At 41.6% G+C, this 23927-nt stretch overlaps 1 protein-coding gene across 1 annotated transcript in view; it reads left to right on the top strand.

The window, feature by feature from the left end:
* Nucleotides 1-23927, top strand: part of LARGE1 (LARGE xylosyl- and glucuronyltransferase 1) — a 522810-nt gene that overhangs the window by 130025 nt on the left and 368858 nt on the right. The window contains exon 2 of the mRNA XM_084809690.1: nt 20941-21127. Within this exon, the coding sequence (XP_084665816.1) occupies nt 21022-21127 (106 nt within the window). The 5' untranslated portion in view covers nt 20941-21021. The remainder of the gene's footprint in view (nt 1-20940; nt 21128-23927) is intronic.

Below are 23927 nucleotides of genomic sequence, written 5' to 3'. Positions count from 1 at the left end.
GGGCTTGATAAGTAAATTCACCCCCTAGCACATGGGCCAGTATACTACTTCTAATAGGCCTAACTAGAAACAATATAGAAAGATGAAGATTGGGGAATTTGCATTTACCATAAATAGGGGATGGTAGCGCTATGGAAATGATAGAACAGGGGATTACAAGGGGATCAAAGAAGCTTGGGTGCTAGTGGCAATGGTGGGCTGTGGGGGTGGATATATTGAGATGGACATATTCAGGAGGAAAGGAAAAGAAATAGAGCAGAAGCAGATATAATTACCTGACTTCAGAGGAAGGGAAACTCAAAGGACTTCATTTCCTGGTTAGTTGTCAAAAATTAGAAAGAGCTGTGGGCACAGACAAACCTTAGGTTTCTCAGCTGCCCAAGCTCCATGGACTTCCAGAACTCCAGAGCAATTTTAGAGCTGAAACTAAGAGAACAAAGAGCTCGATGGTTCAGAGGCTGGACCCAGGATGGGTCAAAACAAAGGGAACAACAGTTTGATTTTGGCAACTGAATAGAAGGCTCAGGGAGGTTCGCTGCTCCTTGATTAATTTTTCATGTAGCTGGCTATACAGACTGGCTTAGTATAATATTTAAAACAAAAGGTGCCATCAAGGGTGTTCAGGCAGTGCTTGAACTGGCTGATTGTCCGGGAGGTGGGGAAACATTTTTCCTGCCTCAGCCTTTGATTGGCCAGTCTAAAGGTATCCAAGTGGTTTCATTGACTGGGTGGTGGCAAGGCAATCAAGCAGATATTTGCATGTTTTCCCCAGTCACGGGGAACAACTTTATTTAATCTAATCAAGGAGGAAGCAACTATAGTCTATGGCTGCTGTGCCTCTGTGTTCCAAACTGTCAACAGTATTCCTGGCAGCATTCAGGCTGTCCTTTTGGAACAAAAAAGGATTCTTGAGCAAAGGTGTCAGGATAATGCTAATTAAATCCAGCATGTCTGAAGCTCCTCTGTAACCTAGTCAGAGTTTGTCTTTTATACAGTCTTTTCAACAGAGGGGAAAAAGCTAACATTTGTTGCAGGCTATAGCATGTTCATTTTAATGCAGTTTAAATGCAGTCACCCTATTGGGGCAGTGTCTCTCTCTGCATGGGGGTGAGCAGAGTGGGTGGGGCAGTGTCATCGGATGGGGCAGAGCTTTCGAAGTGAAGCCGTGCCCTCTTGACGTCATCTGGCCTGCTGGCTTGGTCCTCCTCTGCTCTAAGATTTAATTTGGTCCATATTTTTAAGTGAACCAATATGATTCACACGTCTTGGATTAATGCATGGATTGGAATGCAGTTATCCTTTGAGATTTCTGCACTTCTCCAAATTTTGTGATGCATTTTTGAGCTCAAAAGTATCAAAATGTGTACAAAAATGCATATATTGAGATAAAAAGTATGCAAAAATGCATATTTTATGAAAAAAATACATTAAAATGTGAATTTTCATGAGTTTTTTTTTAAACTGCAGGTTGATATGGGGGTGGGATGGAATGAGCAGATGAATGAACACATGCAAAACTGATAGAAGCTGGAGATAAGCCAATCAGTCCATCCCTACACTGGCAGCATCCTCTACTGAGGGTTCCTGTCAATTGTATTGCTTCTCAGTTCTTATTGTGATATAGCTACATTCTACAATATATCATGCATAGACTAATTCAAAAACATAGGTGGCTCATTTGTGGTCAAATGGCAATTAAGTTGTGTAGATGTGTGTTGTCTTCCACCATAATGCCCCCTTTGCTTCCTACATGTGCAATATAACGCACAGTAATAATTTATCCCATGAATAGTAATAAATATAACAGCTTTGAATATTGCTACTATGCCCTCTTTCATTTTTTCATCTATTGCTGGTGTAGTAGAACTGACCACTTTGTCACATCAGTGCAACTTCCTTGTACCTTATCATAAACACGTCCTTGGTGGAGTAGATGAGGCTCATACAGTTGTGCTTTAAATAACAGAGAAAAAGGATGGTGTCTAATAAAAAAAATACATATATATAAAGCTGAAAAGGATTCTGTTCAGTAGCCTATTTTCTTTTCTAAGAGGCATAGAAAGCTTTTGAAGTGACAGTAGCAACCCTACTCCTGAGATTGGGGTTTTCTCATGAGAGCAGTTGTTTCGGTTGTTTCCTATGTTATGGCTTGGGGTCCCCCCCGCTTTTATTCTTTGCTTTAGACTGAGTTGGCTGTTCATCCTCTTTCCCCCCCCTAAAGAAACGTTGAAAAGATGAAAGTTTAAAACAAATGTAATTGCTGTTTTGATTAAAAAATGAGGAAAGTCATTTAAAGTAATGATCCTTTTCACTGAGGTTTTTGTTGTTGGCTGTTGTAGGAGGGTAGCAGGAGATTAATTTTCCATTTTAAATGTCTTATACATTTATCAGATTCAATTTTGGGGGGGCAGATCTTATGTTTTGTTTGAGAAATAGCAGCAACAAAGGAGATTTCACAGTGCAATCCTCAGAAGTAAGCCCCATTGTTTTTAGTGGGACTTACTCCCAGGCACACATATGTAGGATTGCAGCCTGGGTCATGTTTACATTTAGAACAAATGCTGTTGTAATTTAATTTTATAATCTTGAGAATTTACACTTGTAGTCAAGTTAAAAACAACAACCCAAGGCTCTAAATACTTCCTTAAAATTTTGTTGAGATTTCAAAACATTAAGTTTAATACTTATGCTTCTTGTAGCAATCCAAGGGAGTTGCTATTGCCCAATAAATCAAGCTGTTGTATTTTATCCTAGTGGGAAGCTGATTTGGAATTATAGTGTAGGTGGCAAATATTGTCTTGGATCCAAAGAAGTGTGAGCAGGAGAAAATATTAGCGCTGTTCCGTGAATTCTTGTGCAAGCTAGGAGAAGAATTACTGCAGTGTGTCACTGTAGTGGACTGGGGATTGTGTTACAGTGTGAAAAACATGGTGAACAAGGAAGATGCAGGCTGTAGCATATAAATTGTAGTGATCTAAAAGGGTATTGAGAGAGACCTTGTGTAGAACCGAAGAACTTTTCTGGATCTGACTCACTTTTCTCACACAGGATTTCTCAGCTAGGTCAGAAACATCACTTTTGAGAGTGGAAGCGCACCTTTTGGATCAAAGCCAGAGCATGTGGGCTTGTTATCACCTTTTTAATCTGTCTAGATTTGAGTCCTAAGTGCTTTGTGTCCCTCCCTCTCAGAGTAAAGATATTATTTCTAGGTATCATATTCAAGAGCATAAGAAGAGCTGTGCTGAATAAGACCAAAGGCTTGTCTAGTTCAGCATTTGTTCCTACAGTGCCCAAACAGATGCTCCAGTAGGAAGTCCACAAGCAGGACACGCGCACCCTACTACTCCTGTATTCCTTAGCAACTAGTATTCAACTGGAAGCCATCGCTGTACCTTGTGGTAGCGAATTCATAGTTTTAATTCTTTACCATGTAAAGAATTATTTTTATCTGTCCTCCATCTCCCACCATTCAGCTTTATTGGATGACCCCATGTTCTAGCATTATATGAGAAGGAGAAGAACTTGTCCCTCTCCTCTTTCTCCTCACCAGACATAATTTTATACACCTGTATAAAAGAATGTATACACCTGGAGAAAAACTTGTTCCACTACTTTTTTCTAGCCCACTTCTAGTTATCTGCAGGTATCCATAATCACTATTACGAATGTTTCTTGGATGTGTAAAGCTATACACAGGAAGGTGGCCTGATGGTGAATCTGGACTGTTTGGAAAAAAGCTGTAGTGTAGCATTAAGGAATCTTGCACATTTATATTACCAATCTGGTTGATATGCAATTCACTTAGCCCCTATTCCCACTGAAATAGTCAAGGTCTTCATTAAATTATGAGAACTAGTGTGGGTCCATTGGATTTCAGGGACATCCAGTTTCAATTCTTATTTTATTTTAACCACAAAGTTAAAATACAGGAAGCATTGGGCATTCACGCTCTTTGTTTCAGTTCTCACAGATATTTATTGGCCTAATTTCATTGTATTATATTTTTTTCAGGAGAAACACATTATGGGTTGCAAATAATAACTTCATATTTTAAAGTCCAATGCAAAAAATAGTACTTGGCAAAAACACCAGTAATGCATAGGAGGTCCTTATGGACTGTGCCAAGGCAAGCTAATGTAGAAACCACTGAAATTAGAATACTTGTTTGTTTAGTTTCAAATTGTCTTAAATCTAGATATTGCCACTTGTTTAGATTGTGGATCAGGTAGGTTTTTTTGTTCAATGCTAAAGCAGTTGTTTTTAAAATTATACTTGGTCAAGAGAACACTGAATTAAATCTTTCCCCTGCCACTTAAATTTTAGGATGCAGCTAGCACTTCATTTTGAGAGAGAAACCACATTTGTCACTAACTTAAAACCATTCAATTTTTCTTCTTGGTCATAACAATAAAGCTTTCTCATTTCCTAATGTCATCTGAGGGAGGGAAAGTAGGAAGACTGGCTTTATATCACTCAAATGGTGTCACAAATGGTTTTGTATAAATTGGATTAAATGGTAGCGTCAGTCATAGAATGCTTCTTAGTTTATCTTACCCATTATTGTTTGTTCCGCTGTATTCATAATTCAAAAGTTGATGTCTTGAAGGAACAGCAAGTTTCTGTTTAGTTTGGGGATGCCCAAGTGGTTTGGGGCCTGCAAGATTTGTTCCTTCCAACCTGGTTCATCTGGCTCTGAGCATGTGTAGAAAGCATCTAGAGGTCCAGTGTGCTTAAGTGGACATGCTGAAATTGTGTATGGTATTCATAGTTCAAATTCTTGTTCTCAGTGGATGTTATGTCCTTGGCCAAATCTCTTTGGATATTAGTGCTTTCAGCTGCAAAGTCAGCATAGGCTTGACCAATCATCCTGGCTCATTGTGAGGATGAATGAGGTAACTGTAGAAATATTTTACATACTTATCCCACAGGAAATTGTAAAGACAATAATACGTACATTTAAGATTCTATGTTCATAACATGGATAGTTTTATTGCTCTACCCACTGGCAGTGGGCTTCCACAGCAGTCTATTTTATCCCCCTATTCTGTTCAACATCTACATGAAACTGCTCAGTGAGTTTTTCCAGAGATTTAGACTGAGGTGTCACTAGTATGTGGATGACAGCTGTACCTCTTCTTTTCATCTAACCCAGGTGAAGCAGTGGGTGTTCTAAAGCAGTGCCTGGGCATGATAATGAACTGGGTGAAGGCCAGTAAACTGAAACTCAATCCAGACAAGGTCCTGTTAATGAGTGGTTTGTTTGCCCAGCTGAGTGGTGTTCATCCTGTTCTAGATGAGGGGTGCGCTCCTCCTAAAGGATCAGACTTGCACTTGGATACAGCATTAAGAACACAAGAAAAGCCATGCTGGATCAAATAAAAGGCCTTCCTAGTCCTGCATTCTGTCCCCACAGTGGCCTATGGGAAGCCCACAAACAGGATGTGCCTGCAACAGCACCCTTCTATTCATGCTCTCAGCAACTGCATACAGAGGCATTCTTCCCCTGATGCTGGGGTAATATATAGCCTTCATGATAAATAATCAGGAGCTTATCCTCCATCACTGTGTCTAATCCCGTTTAAAGCCATCCAAGTTAGAGGTCGTCACTACTTCCTGTGGCAGCAAATTCCATAGTTTAACTAGGCTCTGTGTGAAGAAGTCCTTCCTTCTATAGGTCCTGAATCTCCCACCACTCAGCATCATTGGATATCCCCAGGTTTTAGAATTATGAGAGAGTGCAGAAAACTTCTCCCTATCCATTTTCTCCATGCCATGTATAGCCTTATGCACCTCTGTTATGTCCCCTTCTTTTTTCTAAGCCCAAATGCCACAAATGTTGCAATCTTCCCTTATAGGGAAATTGCCTATCTGTGCTTTATGTGTGAGATCTATGGTTTGTTATACATTGTCTGTATTGTCTACATTGGGCCTACTGTGGCAAACCCCTATATTCTGATATAGTGCTCCCCCAGAGGGTCTAGTAATTTGGAATCCTTCTAGGAAGCCTGAATATGTATGTATGTATGTATGTATGTATTTATTTATTTCATTTCTATACCGCCCAATAGCCGAAGCTCTCTGGGCGGTTCACAAAAATTAAAACCAAACAACACACAATAAAACAATTTAAAATATATAGAACATTAAAACCACAATATAACAATACAACCACAATAAAACCTAGCAGCAGTACAGGAATTTAAAATACAGATTTAAAATAGCAAAGATAAAAATTTAGAAAGCTAAAAAGCCTGGGAAAATAAAAAGGTCTTCACCTGGCGCCGAAAGGAGTACAGTGTAGGCGCCAGGCGAACCTCACTAGGGAGCTCATTCCAGAGCTGGGGTGCCACAGCAGAAAAAGCTCTCCTCCTAGTAGCCACCCGCCTCACTTCCTTTGGCAGGGGCTCACGGAGAAGGGCCGCTGACGATGATCTTAAGGTCCGGGCAGGCACATATGGGAGGAGGCGATCCTTCAGGTAACCTGGCCCCAAGCCGTTAAGGGCTTTGAATGTTAACACCAGCACTTTGAATCGGGCCCGGAAATGGACTGGCAGCCAGTGCAGCTGGAAAAGTACTGGCGTAATATGAGCTCGCAGGCCAGTCCCTGTTAACAATCTTGCTGCCCTATTTTGGACCAGCTGAAGTTCCGGACCGTTTTCAAAGGCAGCCCCACGTGTAACGCATTGCAGTAATCCAGACGAGAAGTTATCAGAGCATGGATAACTGTAGCAAGGCTATCTCTGTCCAGATAAGGGCGTAGTTGGTATACCAGCCTAAGCTGATAAAAAGTGCTCCGTGCCACTGAGTTCACCTGTGCCTCAAGTGACAGTTCTGGATCCAAGAGCACCCCCAAACTACGAACCTGATCCTTTAGTGGGAGTGCAACCCCCTCCAGGACAGGTTGAATAGAAAAAATCAGTTTTAGATGTGTATTCAGTCTCTGAATAGACATCTAAAACTTAATCCCTCTTTCAGAATGATTCATCCCGTTGGAACTGGCCAGGTCTTTTGACATGCAAGTAGAGAGCCATTAAGAACGTGAAGAGCCGTTAAGCACCTCGACATAATTTTTTGATCAGCTGGATAGGCCGCAGACATTAAAAACAGAGTCTGTCTTCCCACTGGGAAAAGCAGTAGTCGGTCTCCACTAAAGGGCCAACTTCCAGTGATCTCAGGTTCCCATAAATGTGTGAGACTCCATTCTCAGTTTATCTCTTGGTAACACCTAATCAGGAGTCCCAAGAGGTTATCTCAGACCATCTTTGCTCCAAGGAATTCTGTATATATTCTGAAACCCAAGACACTACTCAAGGAACATAAGAAGAGCCATGCTGGATCAGGCCAATGATCCATCTTGTCCAGCTTTCGTTCACATATTGGCCAACCAGCTGCCTGCAGGAAACCCACAAGCAGGACATGAGTGCAACAGCACCATCCTTCCCATGTTCCCCAGCAACTAGTGTGCAAAGGCATACTGCCTCTGATACTGGAGATAGCATATAGCTATCATGAGTAGTAGCCATTGATAGCCTTCCTCAGTAATTTCTCCAATTCCCTTTTAAAGCTCTTCAAAGTGGTGGCCCTCACTACCTTGTGGAAGTGAATTCCATAGTTTAACTCTGCTCTGTGTGAAGAAGGACTTCCTTTTATCTGTCGTGAAGCTCCCACCAATCAGCTTCATGGGATGATTCTGTATTCTAGTAGTATGGGTGGGGTGGGGGGAATGTCTCCCTATTCCCTTTCTCTGTGCTATGCACAGTTTTGTTCACCTCTAGCATGTCTCCCATTAATTGCCTTTTTTTCTAAGCTAAACAGTCCCAGATGTTATCACCGTTCTGCGTAGGGAGTTGCTCTAGTCCCTTGATTTTGGTTTCCCTTTTCTACATCTTTCAAACTCCACAATATCCTTTTTTAGATGGAGTGACCAGAACTGTATATGGTATTCCAAGTGTGGTTACACCATATATTTGTATATGGGCTATATGATATTGGCAGTTTTATTTTCGATTCCTTTCCTAATTATGCCCAACATAGAATTTGCCTTTTTCCCAGGAGCTGCACACTGTACCAACATTTTCATTGAACTGTCCACCACAACCCTAAGGGCTCTTTCTTGGTCAGTTACTGCTAGCCCAGATCTCATCAGCGTATATGTGAAGTTGGGGTTTATTGACCCAACATACATTACTTTACACTTGCTTACGTTGAACCACATTTGCCATTTTAATACCCATTCGTTTGGAGAGATCCTTTTCGAGTCTTTGTAATCCCTTTTTGTTTTAACCATTCCAAATATTGGGAACTAATATTGCGAGCATAAATGGTCCCAATATTTGGACTCCAATAGGCCCTTGGGAAAAATGAAGAAGCCCTTATCCTATGGAGAGTTTTGAAGCTGGAAACAGATAGAAGCTGCAAGTATTATAGCTGCCTTGTATTTCTTCAATCCAGGGATATTGAATTGATCTCCAAACCAAAGATATTTGGCCTCAGTTCTGGCTTGTGGATTTCCTGCAACATCAGAATATTAGGGTGTTCCTTACCAAAGGGATTGGGCAAGTGTCTTGTACTTGACAGCGTTTGCAAGACAGAATTGTGTCATTTATTCCCCATCCCCCAAGAAAGCTACTTGGAAGACTTGTGTCATATGTGCATAAACATGATATCTTTTTAAACCTGCAGTATTTATAAACAGGAAAAAAGTATTTGCAAGTAGATTTGAGATTAATTTCTAATTTGTTGGGGGGGGGATCATATGTGATGCCGGACAAGTCATGTCATGTATCAGTTTATTTGGTCGGCTTTGTTAACTTCAGAAATTATCATCAGGGGAATTTTAGAGAAGCCTGTCTGTATTATATACTCTTTGGAATAAAGATTTTCTCTAAACTGGGTTCCTTAAAGAGGAAAAAAGGTGGAGTATAAATGAAATAAATGCATAAATAATAAATGAATAAATAGTCCCTCACTGGATTTTGAACTGCTATACAGTATGGTGGTATACTGAATCTGAATAATTTTAAGACTCCAAGGACATATCTATATTACAAACATATATCTGTTCTCTCCTCCACCTTCCCAAGAATCTTGGGATTTGTAGTTTGATGTAGATTCTTGTTTGAGATCCCTAGTGCCACTTGCCCAGCTCAAACTACATGTCTCAAAGGTTCCTTGGGAAGAAGGAATGATAGTTCAAACAGGTATGTCCCAAGACCAGTGATGGAATTTAACTTCTTGCAGCTAATCAGACCAGTAACGTTCTGCGTGCATCTATGAACTTACTTCTGAGCCATTGAATATTAAAAAATTACAAGATTAGAGTAGCAATTTACTTCATCTGTCTTGTCAGATGTACAGATCCAGGTTTGGAACATACCTCATATGAGCTACATCATTCGTATAGGAAACTGTTGAAACCCTTTGAATGCTCTGATGAAAGTGGAAGCTGAACCTCTGATGTGAAATGAACTTTGCATTATGACGCTGGAAGATGAGACCCTCAGGTCGGAAGGTGTCCAATATACTACTGGGGAAGAGCAGAGGGTATTTCCAAGTAGCGCCAGAAAGAATGAAGCGGCTGGGCCAAAGCCGAAAGGACACTCAGCTGTGGATGTGTCTGGTGGTGAAAAGAAAATCCGATGCTGTAAAGAACAATATTGTTTAGGAACCTGGAATGTCAGATCAATGAATCAAGGTAAGCTGGAGGTGGTCAAAACATGAGATGGCAAGATTGGACATCGACATCTTGGGAATCAGCGAACTAAGATGGACAGGCATGGGCGAATTTAATTCAGGTGACCATCATATCTACTATTGTGGGCAAGAATCCCTTAGAAGAAATGGAGTAGCACTCATAGTCAACAAAAGGGTGGGAAAAGCAGTACTGGGGTACAATCTCAAAAACGATAGAATGATCTCAGTACGATTCCAAGGCAAACCATTCAACATCACAGTAATTCAAGTCTATGCCCCAACCACCGATGCCGAAGAAGCTGAGGTTGATCGGTTCTATGAAGACCTACAACACCTTCTAGAACTAACACCCAAAAAAGATGTCCTCTTCATCTTAGGGGATTGGAATGCTAAAGTAGGAAGTCAAGAAATCACCGGGATAACAAGCAGGCATGGCCTTGGTGTACAAAATGAAGCAGGACAAAAGCTAATAAAGTTTTGCCAAGAGAACATGCTGATCATAGCAAACACTCTTTTCCAACAGCACAAGAGACGACTCTACACATGGACATCACCAGATGGTCAATATCGAAATCAGATTGATTATGTCCTTTGCAGCCAAAGATGGAGAAGCTCCATACAGTCAGTAAAAACAAGACCTGGAGCTGGCTGTGGCTCAGATCATGAGCTTCTTGTTGCAAAATTTCGGCTTAAATTGAAGAACGTAGGGAAAGCCACTAAACCTTTCAGGTATGACCTAAAGCATATCCCTGATGAATATACAGTGGAGGTGAGGAATAGATTTCAGGGATTAGACCTGATAGACAGAGTGCCTGAGGAACTATGGACGGAGGTCCGTAACATTGTTCAGGAGGCAGCAACTCAATCCATCTCAAAGAAAAAGAAATGCAGGAAAGCCAAGTGGCTGTCTGATGAGGCTTTACAAGTAGCTGAGGAAAGAAGGGAAGCGAAAAGCAAGGCAGAGAGGGGAAGATATATCCAACTGAATGCAGAGTTCCAGAGAATAGCAAGGAGAGACACGAAGGCCTTCTTAAATGAACAATGCAAAGAAATCGAGGAAAACAACAGAATGGGAAAGACTAGAGATCTCTTCAAGAAAACTGGAGATCTCAAGGGAACGTTTTGTGCAAAGACGGGCATGATAAAGGACAAAGAAGGCAGGGACCTAACAGAAGCAGATGAGATTAAGAAGAGGTGGCAAGAATACACAGAAGAACTATACAGGAAAGATCTGAATGTCCCTGATAGCCATGATAGTGCGGTCACTGAACTTGAGCCAGACATTCTCGAGAGTGAAGTCAAGTGGGCCTTAGGAAGCATTAGTAACAACAAAGCTAGCGGAGATGACAGTATTCCAGCTGAGCTATTTAAAATCCTAAAAGATGATGCTGTTAAAGTGCTGCATTCAATATGCCAACAAATTTGGAACACTCAACAATGGCCGCAAGACTGGGAAAGGTCAGTTTATATTCCAGTTCCAAAGAAGGGCAACGCCAAAGAGTGTTCAAACTACCGCACAATTGCGCTCATTTCACATGCCAGCAAGGTGATGCTCAAAATCCTACAAGCTAGGCTTCAGCAGTATGCGAACCGAGAACTACCGGAAGTACAAGCTGGGTTTCGAAGAGGCAGAGGAACTAGAGATCAAATCGCCAACATTCGCTGCATCATGGAGAAAGCAAGAGAATTCCAGAAAAACGTCTATTTCTACTTCATTGACTACGCTAAAGCCTTTGATTGTGTGGATCACAACAAACTGTGGCAAATTCTTAAAGTGATGGGAGTACCAGACCACCTTACCTGTCTCCTGAGAAACCTGTATGAGGGTCAAGAAGCAACAGTAAGAACCAGACATGGAACAACATGTCCTTTCCAGACATGGAAAGGAGTACGACAAGGCTGCATATTGTCACCCTGCTTATTTAACTTATATGCAGAGTACATCATGAGAAATGCGGGGTTGGATGAATCAGAGGTCGGAATTAAGATTGCTGGGAGAATTATCAACAACCTCCGATATGCAGACGATACCACCCTAATGGCAGAAAGTGAAGAGGATCTCAAGAGCCTCTTGTTGAGGGTGAAAGAGGAGAGTGCAAAAGCTGGTTTGAAACTCAGCATTAAGAAAACGAAGATCATGGCATCTGGCCCCATCACTTCCTGGCATATGGAAGGGGAAGAAATGGAAGCAGTGACAGATTTTACTTTCTTGGGCTCCAAGATCACCGCAGACGGTGACTGTAGCCATGAAATTAAAAGACGCTTGCTCCTTGGGAGGAAAGCTATGGCCAACCTAGACAGCATAGTAAGAAGCAGAGACATCACCTTGCCAACAAGGGTCCATCTAATCAAAGCTATGGTTTTCCCAGTAGTAATGTATAGCTGTGAGAGCTGGACTATAAGGAAGACTGAGCGCCGAAGAATGGATGCTTTCGAACTGTGGTGCTGGAGAAGACTCTTACGAGTCCCCTGGACTGCAAGGAGGTCAAATCAGTCCATCCTAAAGGAAATCAACCCTGAGTGCTCATTGGAAGGACAGATACTGAAGCTGAAGCTCAAATATTTTGGCCACCTAATGCGAAGAGAAAACTCCCTGGAAAAGACCCTGATGCTGGGAAAGACTGAAGGCAAAAGGAGAAGGGTACGGCAGAGGATGAGATGGCTAGATAGCATCACCGATGAAATGAATATGAACTTGAGCACGCTCCGGGAGAGAGTGCAGGACAGGAAGGCCTGGCGTGCTATGGTCCATGAGGTCACGAAGAGTCGGACACGACTGAACGACTGAACAACAAGATTTCTTGAGCAGGCCTGCCAGCTGTGAATTTAGTAGGCCTGAATACAGTTGTGTGAAATCTGGATTTCATCAGTGTTCGTGTGTGTGTGTGCGTGCGCGCGCGTGTGTGTGTTTTGCAGCTCTTTTTGTTTTGACTCCTTGTGCTTCGGTTGCTGATGTTCAGCTTTCTTGGCTCAGCTGAAATGATAGAGAATCATAGAAATTCTGTCCTCTACTCCCAAGTGTTCTTTAGCTTCCACCTGAAAGCATATATCTCTGTCTGGCAACAGGGGGGAAGAAGGCAATAATCCTGGAGCCTGTGCTTGGTTTCACACAAAGATTGCTGGGCTAAATTCAGAGTACATACTTTGTGTGAATTGGGTTTCTCATCCAGGGGTTCACTTGTTCAGCATCCAAGGGAACCAAACAAGGAGATGTTTTCCAGAACCCCAGAAGCAGTTTCAAAGGCTATATGATGAGAATGCTTCCAACAGAGAACGCATGGCAGCAGGGGTGGGGATGCAGGGGGGTGTCATAAAGGGGGAAATAAAGTAAACTGAATTGATTACACATACCTTTTGAAGGATATATGTTTTGTGAAAAGAATGGGGAAAGGGTCATAGACAAAAGCATAGTTAATAAATTTTAAGTGGAATCCATGCCATGGGAGAACATCTCCCAGCATTTGAACAAAGTGACTCCTGGAATTTCTGAAAAGGAGGTAAAATACAACTGATCCCAAGTTTCAGGTTTCCATAAGGGCTACTTGAACAGTTGTTTCAAAAGCTGTGTACCCATATTCTTGCCTTCTTGAGCATACCTAAGGAACCTATGTTGATTTTGCAATAAGAGAGTGTTGCCTTCTTTTTATAAGTTGACTCTCAGATCACTAGATACCTCCAAGACTGTTTTCATCCTTCTTTAAATAACATTAGTAAGTATAAGAAGAGTGAAATGTAATCTCACACCACTCCAACCAGTGAAATCGTGAGAAAATTGATAGGCTTTGTGATATACTTGAAAAGCAAATCAGATAAGAAGTTAAGTACATAGTTTGTTCTTAGTATGTAGTGGATAGAAGTGTAATGAAACTAATGGGATACACTATGTTGCTCAGGAATACATTTTCTGCTGCAATTATAGTAAAGAAGGGCACAATCCTATGCATGTTTAGGCAGAAAAAAGTCATACAACTCCTAGCATCCCTCTAGCCAGCATGGCTGGCTGGGGAATGCTGGGGATTGTAGGACTTTTTCATGTCTAAACTTGCATAGCATTGCACCCTAGGATTGCATTTCTATAGCATTTTAATGCACAACTGCACAAATAAAGAAAATTAATTTTAATTACACAATATTTTGTGGAATGTTGAGTTAAGTAATATGCCAATCTTCCCAAATATTGCATGTGCTTTTCTAATACGACCCCTCCCCCTCACCATAACAGTGGAGAGCAGGGCCTTAAAAGTGCCCATCAACAGCACCTAGACAGCAAGCTGACCAGACACACAGGTTGCCAGAGTGGGGACACAGTTGTCCCCACTCTGGCGAAATGTACTGTATTACTGTTTACAGCCCTGTAAGAGTTCACCATTCTGTTTCTGGGATCATTATAATCTGATAATTTCTGTAGCATGTTTAAGCTGCAGAGTGCTTTCTCATAGTTATCTTGCTAATTTTTGCTATTCTGTTTGGGAAAAGATGACCGCTGTCCTTGTTTTTTTTTTATAGATGTGGGAACAAGGCTAAGAAAAAGTGACTCTGCCAAGATTACCCAGTGCATTTTCATGTCTGTGCTAAGATTTGCACCTGTAAATTCCCTTCCCAAATAAAATGCTTTTCGGTGGTGCACAATAATGCTTTACCCTGTATGTTGGACTATTTGTAAGTTTTTCCTGTACCCTCAGCATTAGAATCTCAAGAGAGTTTGATGCCAGCTTTGTTCCCATCAATATATTTATTTCATTAGAAACATCAGCTTCAGCAAGAACAAGTAGGTCAGCATTAAGTAGCTGTGGAACATAATTTTGCTTCTGTGATTTCTTTTTCTAAATTGTAATTCAGATATTTGTATTCAGAGAATGGTAGCAATAAGATAGATTTATAATACCTGCCATTTAAGTGAGCTGGACTTGTTATAAGCACAGTGACATGCAATCACTAGCGTGAAACACTACTAGCAGATGAACTATCTATTGTTGTTTTCTCTGCTTTTGAAGGTCATACAAACAAAACATAATCAGTAATCAAGTTCAGAAGGAGAAAGAGAGATTAAGGGTCTACTGAAAATATCTCCCAAATTTATTTATTTATCATTTATTTAAAATATTTCTTATATATTTCTTATATAGTTAAAGCAATGGTATTCCCTGTAGTAACTTATGGCTGTGAGAGCTGGACCATAAGGAAGGCTGAACGAAGGAAGATAGATGCATTTGAACTGTGGTGTTGGAGGAAAATTCTGAGAGTGCCTTGGACTGCAAGAAGATCAAACCAGTCCATGCTCCAGGAAATAAAGCCAGACTGCTCACTGGAGGGAATGATATTAAAGGCAAAACTGAAGTACTTTGGCCACATCATGAGAAGACAGGATACCCTGGAGAAGATGCTGATGCTAGGGAAAGTGGAAGGCAAAAGGAAGAGGGGCCGACCAAGGGCAAGATGGATGGATGATATTCTGGAGGTGACGGACTTGACCTTGGGGGAGCTGGGGGTGGCGACGGCCGACAGGAAGCTCTGGCGTGGGCTGGTCCATGAAGTCACGAAGAGTCGGAAGCGACTGAACGAATAAACAACAAGAAAAAATATTTCTAAGCCACTTTTCAGGGCAGGAGCCCTGGCAAGGCCACATACAACAATAAAATTAATATAATAAAAATGCAGTAATAAAAACAGCTAAATACCAGCATAAGACAAAATTGCAGCTATACTACAGTATGATAAAACGTGTCATGCTTAACAAAGACTATGAAGATAGGGTTCTTTTATCTCCAACCCACACATTTGCTATTTTAAAAGTCCAGAGTTGCATTCAGTGCATTCCACTGAGTGGCTGACAAAAATGAACTGTTAATGCATTGACAATATCTAACCCACATATGACAAAAAATAAAGAATTAATGCATTTGCTGAAGGCAACTTTCTCTGTACCATTTTGATGTTGTCAAAAGATTCAACACGCTTCTCTAAGGTGCAGTCAGTACCATTAATACCTTCTCAGCTTTCAGGTGCATTTTAAAACAAATACATATTGGTTGAAAAAAAACAAACTGTGTGTCCGTTGCATGCAGCGTTCTGTGACAGAACGTTGAAATCAATATTCATACTCAGTTTCATTACATGGCCCAAAGGACATTGTTGTTAATGTTAAAATAATATTACCCAGAGAATCATAACATCCTTGATTTAGCTTGGTGTTCCGTCTTCTGGATTTTTTAGAATACTTAAATTTTATCAAAAGAAGCCTCCCCAAATAAGTACTAGTAATAAAACTGCCCCTGAATATATAATTAATTGCTACGACACCTTTTACCATGGGTGAAGGGAAAATAGCTGAAATCTTCATGCTGATTATAACACCTCTGGATCAGAATGTGTAGTAGTTGGACAAATAATAGACTTCTGCTCTTTCCTTTTGACTAGCCAACCACTCTCCATGGTTGGCTTAGTGTGCTGTAGAGTTTGAGGAGTGGACAGGGCCAGGCCAAGAGATTTTGCTGCCTGAGGCAAAGGACAAGACGATGTCATTCCCCCCCTCCCTGCCATTTCACATACAGAAGCTGACTGGACTGGCAGCTGAATCTTACTTCACCACTGGCAACAGAACAGCAACCTACAGTGTACCTGAGGGCCATAGACTAGCTTAGGGGATATAGGGCAGGGCCTGTGGCACACTGTTTTCCAACACCTCACCACCACTCCCCTGAGGAGGCTGCCTCACTTTGCCTAATTGTAGGGCTGGCCCTGTGAATAGAACTGTTTAATTGTCTTACCCTCTTGAGACTGGTGTAGTGCCAGAATATCAGACATGTGGCTTGAGGGATATCAGATAGGGGCGTTGCCTATTTTCCATGGCCAAACTCTGGTCCTAGGCAGACTATAGCATATGCAGCCAGAGTCCCAAGAGACTGTTCACCTCACTACTACTTCTTTTTCACCATTCTTGACCTTGGCCAACTTATTACTACTACTTTCCTCTAGCCAGCCCCCAAGCCCCAGTGAATGTACAGTTTTCCCACAGTGATGCCCTAGATTTCAAGAATGTTTTCTTTTCTTTGAATTCGTTGCGTTTCCTTTTTCCAGTGTATTCAATGTTTTTCTTATTTTGAAAAGCTTCCCTTAGAAGTGAATTTGACAAGACCAGAGGTTCTTTTAGATCTTTTACGTTATTTTTTGTTGTTGTTGTTGTTCAGTCGTTCAGTCGTGTCCGACTCTTCGTGACCCCATGGACCATAGCACGTCAGGCCTTCCTGTCCTGCGTTCTCTCCCGGAGTGTGCTCAAGTTCATATTCATTGCATCGGTGATACTATCTAGCCATCTCATCCTCTGCCGTCCCCTTCTCCTTTGGCTTCAATCTTTCCCAGCATCAGGGTCTTTTCCAGAGAGTTTTCTCTTTGCATTAGGTGGCCAAAATATTGGAGCTTCAGCTTCAGTATCTGTCCTTCCAATGAGCAGTCAGGGTTGATTTCCTTTAGGATGGACTGATTTGACCTCCTTGCAGTCCAGGGGACTCGTAAGAGTCTTCTCCAGCACCACAGTTCGAAAGCATCAATTCTTCAGCGCTCAGCCTTCCTTATATTCCAGCCCTTACAGCCATACATTACTACTGGGAAAACCATAGCTTTGATTAGACGGACCTTTGTCGGCAAGGTGATGTCTCTGCTTCTTACTATGCTGTCTAGGTTTGCCATAGCTTTCCTCCCAAGGAGCAAGCGTCTTTTAATTTCATGGCTACAGTCACCGTCTGCGGTGATCTTGGAGCCCAAGAAAGTAAAATCTGTCACTGCTTCCATTTCTTCCCCTTCAATATGCCAGGAAGTGATAGGGCCAGATGCCATGATCTTCGTTTTTTTAATGTTGAGTTTCAAACCAGCTTTTGCACTCTCCTCTTTCACCCTCAACAAGAGGCTCTTGAGATCCTCTTCGCTTTCTGCCATTAGGGTGCTATCGTCTGCATATCGGAGGTTGTTGATAATTCTCCCAGCAATCTTAATTCCGACCTCTGATTCATCCAACCCGGCATTTCCCATGATGTACTCTGCATATAAGTTAAATAAGCAGGGCGACAATATGCTGCCTTGTCGTACTCCTTTCCCAATTTTGAACCACTCAGTTGTTCCCATGTCTGGTTCTTACTGTTGCTTCTTGACCCTCGTACAGGTTTCTCAGGAGACAGGTAAGGTGGTCTGGTACTCCCATCACTTTAAGAATTTGCCACAGTTTGTTGTGATCCACACAATCAAAGGCTTTAGTGTAGTCAATGAAGCATAGACATTTTTTGGAATTCTCTTGCTTTCTCCATGATGCAGCGAATGTTGGCGATTTGATCTCTAGTTCCTCTGCCTCTTCGAATCCCAGCTTGTACTTCCGGTAGTTCTTGGTTCGCATACTGCTGAAGCCTAGCTTGTAGGATTTGGAGCATCACCTTGCTGGCATGTGAAATGAGCGCAATTGTGCGGTAGTTTGAACACTCTTTGGCGTTGCCCTTCTTTGGAACTGGAATATAAACTGACCTTTCCCAGTCTTGCGGCCACTGTTGAGTGTTCCAAATTTGTTGGCATATTGAATGCAGCACTTTAACAGCATCATCTTTTAGGATTTTAAATAGCTCAGCTGGAATACTGTCATCTCCGCTAGCTTTGTTGTTACTAATGCTTCCTAAGGCCCACTTGACTTCACTCTCGAGGATGTCCGGCTCAAGTTCAGTGACGGCACTATCATGGCTAACAGGGACATTCAGATCTTTCCTGTATAGTTCTTCTGTGTGTTCTTTCCACCTCTTCTTAATCTCATCCGCTTCTGTTAGGTCCCTGCCTTCTTAGTCTTTTATCATGCCTGTCTTTGCACAAAACGTTCCCTTGAGATCTCCAATTTTTTTGAAGAGATCTCTAGTCTTTCCCATTCTGTTGTTTTCCTCGATTTCTTTGCATTGTTCATTTAAGAAGGCTTTCTTGTCTCTCCTTGCTATTCTCTGGAACTCTGCATTCAGTTGGATATATCTTCCCCTCTCTCCCTTGCTTTTCGCTTCCCTTCTTTCCTCAGCTACTTGTAAAGCTTCATCAGACAGCCACTTGGCTTTCTTGCACTTCTTTTTCTTTGGGATGGATTGAGTTGCTGCCTCCTGAACAATGTTACGGACCTCTGTCCATAGTTCCTCAGGCACTCTGTCTATCAGGTCTAGTCCCTGAAATCTATTCCTCACCTCCACTGTATATTCATAAGGGATATGATTTAGGTCATACCTGAATGGTTTAGTGGTTTTCCCTACGTTCTTCAATTTAAGCCGAAATTTTGCAAGAAGCAGCTCATGATCTGAGCCACAGTCAGCTCCAGGTCTTGTTTTTACTGACTGTATAGAGCTTCTCCATCTTTGGCTGCAAAGGACATAATCAATCTGATTTCGATATTGACCATCTGGTGATGTCCATGTGTAGAGTTGTCTCTTGCGCTGTTGGAGAAGAGTGTTCGCTCTGATCAGTGTGTTCTCTTGGCAAAACTCTATTAGCTTTTGTCCTGCTTCATTTTGTACACCAAGGCCATGCCTGCCTGTTATCCCAGTGATTTCTTGACTTCCTACTTTAGCATTCCAATCCCCTATGATGAAGAGGACATCTTTTTTGGGTGTTAGTTCTAGAAGGTGTTGTAGGTCTTCATAGAACCGATCAACCTCAGCTTCTTCGGCATCAGTGGTTGGGGCATAGACTTGAATTACTGTGATGTTGAATGGTTTGCCTTGGATTCATACTGAGATCATTCTATCGTTTTTAAGATTGTACCCCAGTACTGCTTTTCCCACCCTTTTGTTGACTATGAGTGCTACTCCATTTCTTCTAAGGGATTCTTGCCCACAGTAGTAGATATGATGGTCACCTGAATTAAATTCGCCCATGCCTGTCCATTTTAGTTCACTGATTCCCAAGATGTCGATGTTCAGTCTTGCTTGCCATTTCATATTTGACCACCTCCAGCTTACCTTGATTCATTGATCTGACATTCCAGGTTCGTAAATATTATTGTGTTTTACAGCATCGGATTTTCTTTTCACCACCAGACACATCCACAGCTGAGTGTCCTTTCGGCTTTGGCCCAGCCGCTTCACTCTTTCTGGCACTACTTGGAAATACCCTCTGCTCTTCCTCAGTAGTATATTGGACACCTTCCGACCTGAGGGGCTCATCTTCCGGCGTCATCTCTTTTAGCCTTGTGATACGTTCCATGGGGTTTTCTTGGCAAGAATACTGGAGTGGGTTGCCATTTCCTTCTCCAGTGGACCACATTTTGTCAGAACTCTCTGCCATGACCTGTCCGTCTTGGGTGGCCCTGTACGGCATAGCTTATGGCTTCACTGAGTTACGCAAGCCCCTTCGCCACAACAAGGCAGTGATCCATGAAGGGGACGTTAATTTTACCTCTCGATTAATTCCCAGATGTGGGAATCAGCCATAATTAGGAATTAAGCAAAAGGGAAATTGAGAGCATAGGCCTTTGGCCCAGTTCTCCCATGCCTAGGTTTGTTCAGATATAAGCTACTGATGCTATATCATAGGAGGTGCCATAGCAATGCTAACAAGCAAATCAGAATGGTCAAATGCAATAGTGTGAAGGCAATTTCACACACTACACAGCAACAAGCCTGAGTTCATCACTAAGGGGACACTCAACGAGACATTGCAGTCACATTGTACCTGCATAATGCATGTGCCTGTAAACTAATTGCCACATTCACTCATTTTAATTATGCAGTGAAAAACGTAAGGTGTATACCAAACAAACATAATGTATGAAGTGGCCCTTAGAAAACACTCTTGCTCTCCGTTACTGTTAGTTAACAGTTTCTGGCTCTTCCATTTTCAGCCAATATGCCTGCTGCTCTTTGGAAGCAGGACAGGTGGCCCTGTTTTATCTACCCAGGAATGTCGCCTGTGTGGAGACATCAAGGAGAACGGAGTTTTTATTTTGTTTTCAAAGGGCAGCATAAAATTGTTGCTTTTTTATAAAATGCATGTCGCATGTGTAGCTGAAATGATACGATCCTCTATTGATTTATGCTCTTTCATGATGCTTCTAAGGCATGCATTTATTGTTTTTGACATTTTACAGAATGCTGAAATTCAGACTGTTTTTTTGTTTTTGCGGCGTATATGGCCTATTTTTACCTTAGTTTTGCAGGGGCTGTGGAAGAGTCTGACTTTGTTGACAGGGATGGCAGGATACTAAGCCGTGTAGATCATGTTTCCTTCTCTTTCTTTTAGAGAATAATATGTGGGAGACTGTGGACTCCATGCTTCCGACATAGGACCAGGACCAGGTTGGGTGTCTCCACTTCTGAGAGAATGCTGGGAATCTGCAGAGGGCGACGGAAATTCCTGGCTGCCTCTCTGACTTTGCTTTTTGTTCCCGCTATAACGTGGATTTACCTGTTTGCTGGGAGCTTTGACGGTAAGAAGAAATGGTTGTTTGTTCTTGATGGGCTCTGGGAGCTGGTGAATTTTGGGATTTCCATTGCTGTTATTTCAGATCTATCAGCCTTTGGACAGATGGGATGAAGTTGTCATCTGTTGCCTCCCCCCTTTTCCACCCACTATAAGAAGAAGGGGGGAAAGCTGTGCCTGCACTATGACATTTTAAATTCCAGATCGCCTGGCTAGTTAGTTTTTGTGGGTGTGCTTGTTTTGAGGGCTGAAGCACAAATTGATTTTTAGCGTCATAGACTGACTTATCTCAAACTGAAGATTTGGAACAAGGTATATAACTACAAGTATTTGGAAGGAAGGCATGGTGTCTGTCTGTCTGTCTGTCTGTGTAGATATCTATCTAGATATATTTCTTTTTAACAAACAAGCACATCTTAGTCAAAGCTCTCCCCTGAGGAAGGCAGTTCAGAGCTGGTGGCAGCATCGTTTGAAACAACCTACCTGCTGTGACAAAATTTGCCCCAGAAGCTGTTACATTGTGCAAGACTCCTGTACCAACCTGCATAATAGGCCACTTCACAAATATTTATCCAAAATAGAGTTATTGGTCTTCCACATAATTCTCATAAGTGTACTTCTCTCATAAGTTTATGATTTTCATAAAGAAGCAAATGATATATTAAAAGGTATATTCCTGCTTGAAGTTTCATCAGTTTGATCCTAACAGGAGGATTCTAATAGACACATTAGTGCTGTCATGCTGTGTCTTTTGACTGAACCTTTCACCTTCTAGGACCCTGCTATGGGAAAAATGAAATTTCCCAAGCTGTACTTGGGAAAGGAACAAAATGTGATTCAGATAAGGAGGTTGGGAAAAGGAAGAATAACTGCTTGACAGTGGACATGTGCAGATTATGATGTGAACAAATGATATGAAATATTGTGAGAAATAAACAGAACTCAGAAACACTTAAGACTTAAAATAGAAAACAGGAACTACAAAAGAGAAGCAGGTATCATTGTGTTTGAGAGACTTAGAGCATCTCCGCACCAGCCTAAAATTCCACATTTAAAACGGGGTTTTCTGCTTCCCTTTTAAATTCAGGATCACAATGGACTACATTTACACATACTTCCTTTCCCCTCTCCCCTTTCCCCCTCCTTCTTCCCCTTATCTGAGTCTTCCATATGTTTCATTGATCTTGCTCCTCTTCTTACAACTTTTCTTTTTTCACAGATGAAACTCAAGCGGAACACAAGCAGGATAATTTGATAGCTCATTATCTCTGATCTATTTAAAAATGGAATAAAGGTTGTTTAGTGCAGGAGATGCCCTGGGGGTTAACAGTGTCATCTAAAGGGCCCACAAACTTCCATGAGTGAGCAATCTCAATAACAGGATAAAAGCTCTGTGTGAAGAAGCCCTTAGGGAAATGTGACTCAGTGAAGCTGACAAATAATGAAATAAATATATTACTTCCCAAAAGCATAGCTGAGAACTTGGGAAAAAATAACTAATTGTTTGAAAAAAGCCTGTTTGTGAGAAACATACATCTGCGGTTGATAAGAAATAATTTAAATATGAGAGAAAATACAGGAAATAGAGGACTTTCCACATATCCTCATGGAACCTAACATCAGTTCTCACAGGACACTACATCTATCCTCAGAAGGATAATGGCACCAGTCCTCATTGACTTCTCTGCTCTGTTTTGCTAGAAGCTCAGAAATGTTACTGGGTAAGATACTTTAATACTGAAAGGCAATGCTCCTAGATAAACTTAGAATGTTTTAAATTGTGTTTTATTTGCAATTACTTCATATTCTTGTATGTTTAATGCTCTTATATCATAAAATATAGACACTGCTTGAGAGATTTTGAAGGAAAAGATGAAGAAACATGCCTGATCTCAGAGTCCTCTATCTCTAAAGACTCTGTGACTGAGTTCGGACAATCAGCAGGGGAAACAACACAGCATCAGTTATTTCCCCCACCCCCGTGCATGCTGGTCACGTGACTGGGATTACCCTAATTACCTGCAACATATTGCAGGTTGCTGTGCTGTTCAAACCAGGCACACAGCACAGGTGTAGTGACTTTTCACCCACCCTACAACCCATGGCTTGCAGTAGAGGTTGTAGGGTGAGTGAAAAGTTACTACACTCGCACAGCATGCTGGGTTTGGATGACCCGGCAACCCGTGATGCGGTTTGGGGAATTAGAGTAATCCTGGTCATGTGACCGGCATGCATGGGGGCGGGGGAAATGACTAATGCTGTGTTGCTTCTCTTGTTGATTGTCTGAATGCCCCCTGTGTGTTAATACCAGGACATATTGTAACCTTACAGTTCCTAGGTGACAACTTTGTACCTGGAATATGCATAGGTTGGTGTGATCACTAAACACCCAAATCCTAGAGAATGATATCCCAAGACAAGGACAAATCTGTCACAATGCATTTCTTAATTCAAACACTGTGCCTAAGAGTTAGCTTTTGCTTATTGTGTTACAGTAATTTGAGAGAGAAGCATTGTTGGTATGATTTCCATAACTTGTTTATATTGAATGCTTATAAAGCTCAGCTAGGCAACGGTGGTCTTGGTGCACGTGACATGCCTTAGAACCTGGGTATGTAAGTTTTAAAAGCATTTGCTGCAAATCTACTTCCTTGTTGGGACTATTTCATACTCCCTGGGATAAAAATAAATAAATAAATCTGTACTCATTCTATTATACTATTAAAAAGTAGGGGCCGGCAACAAAATCTTTTAGTATGGAGTGATCATGTTCAGGGAGCCAGCCAGCCATACCCTTTTCTAAGATA

The sequence above is a fragment of the Heloderma suspectum genome, chromosome 7 (assembly GCF_057233095.1).
Source record: "Heloderma suspectum isolate Gila_16-S chromosome 7, 16-S_ref, whole genome shotgun sequence".
Taxonomy (NCBI): Eukaryota; Metazoa; Chordata; class Lepidosauria; order Squamata; family Helodermatidae; genus Heloderma; species Heloderma suspectum.
This window is presented reverse-complemented; position numbering and strand designations above follow the sequence as displayed.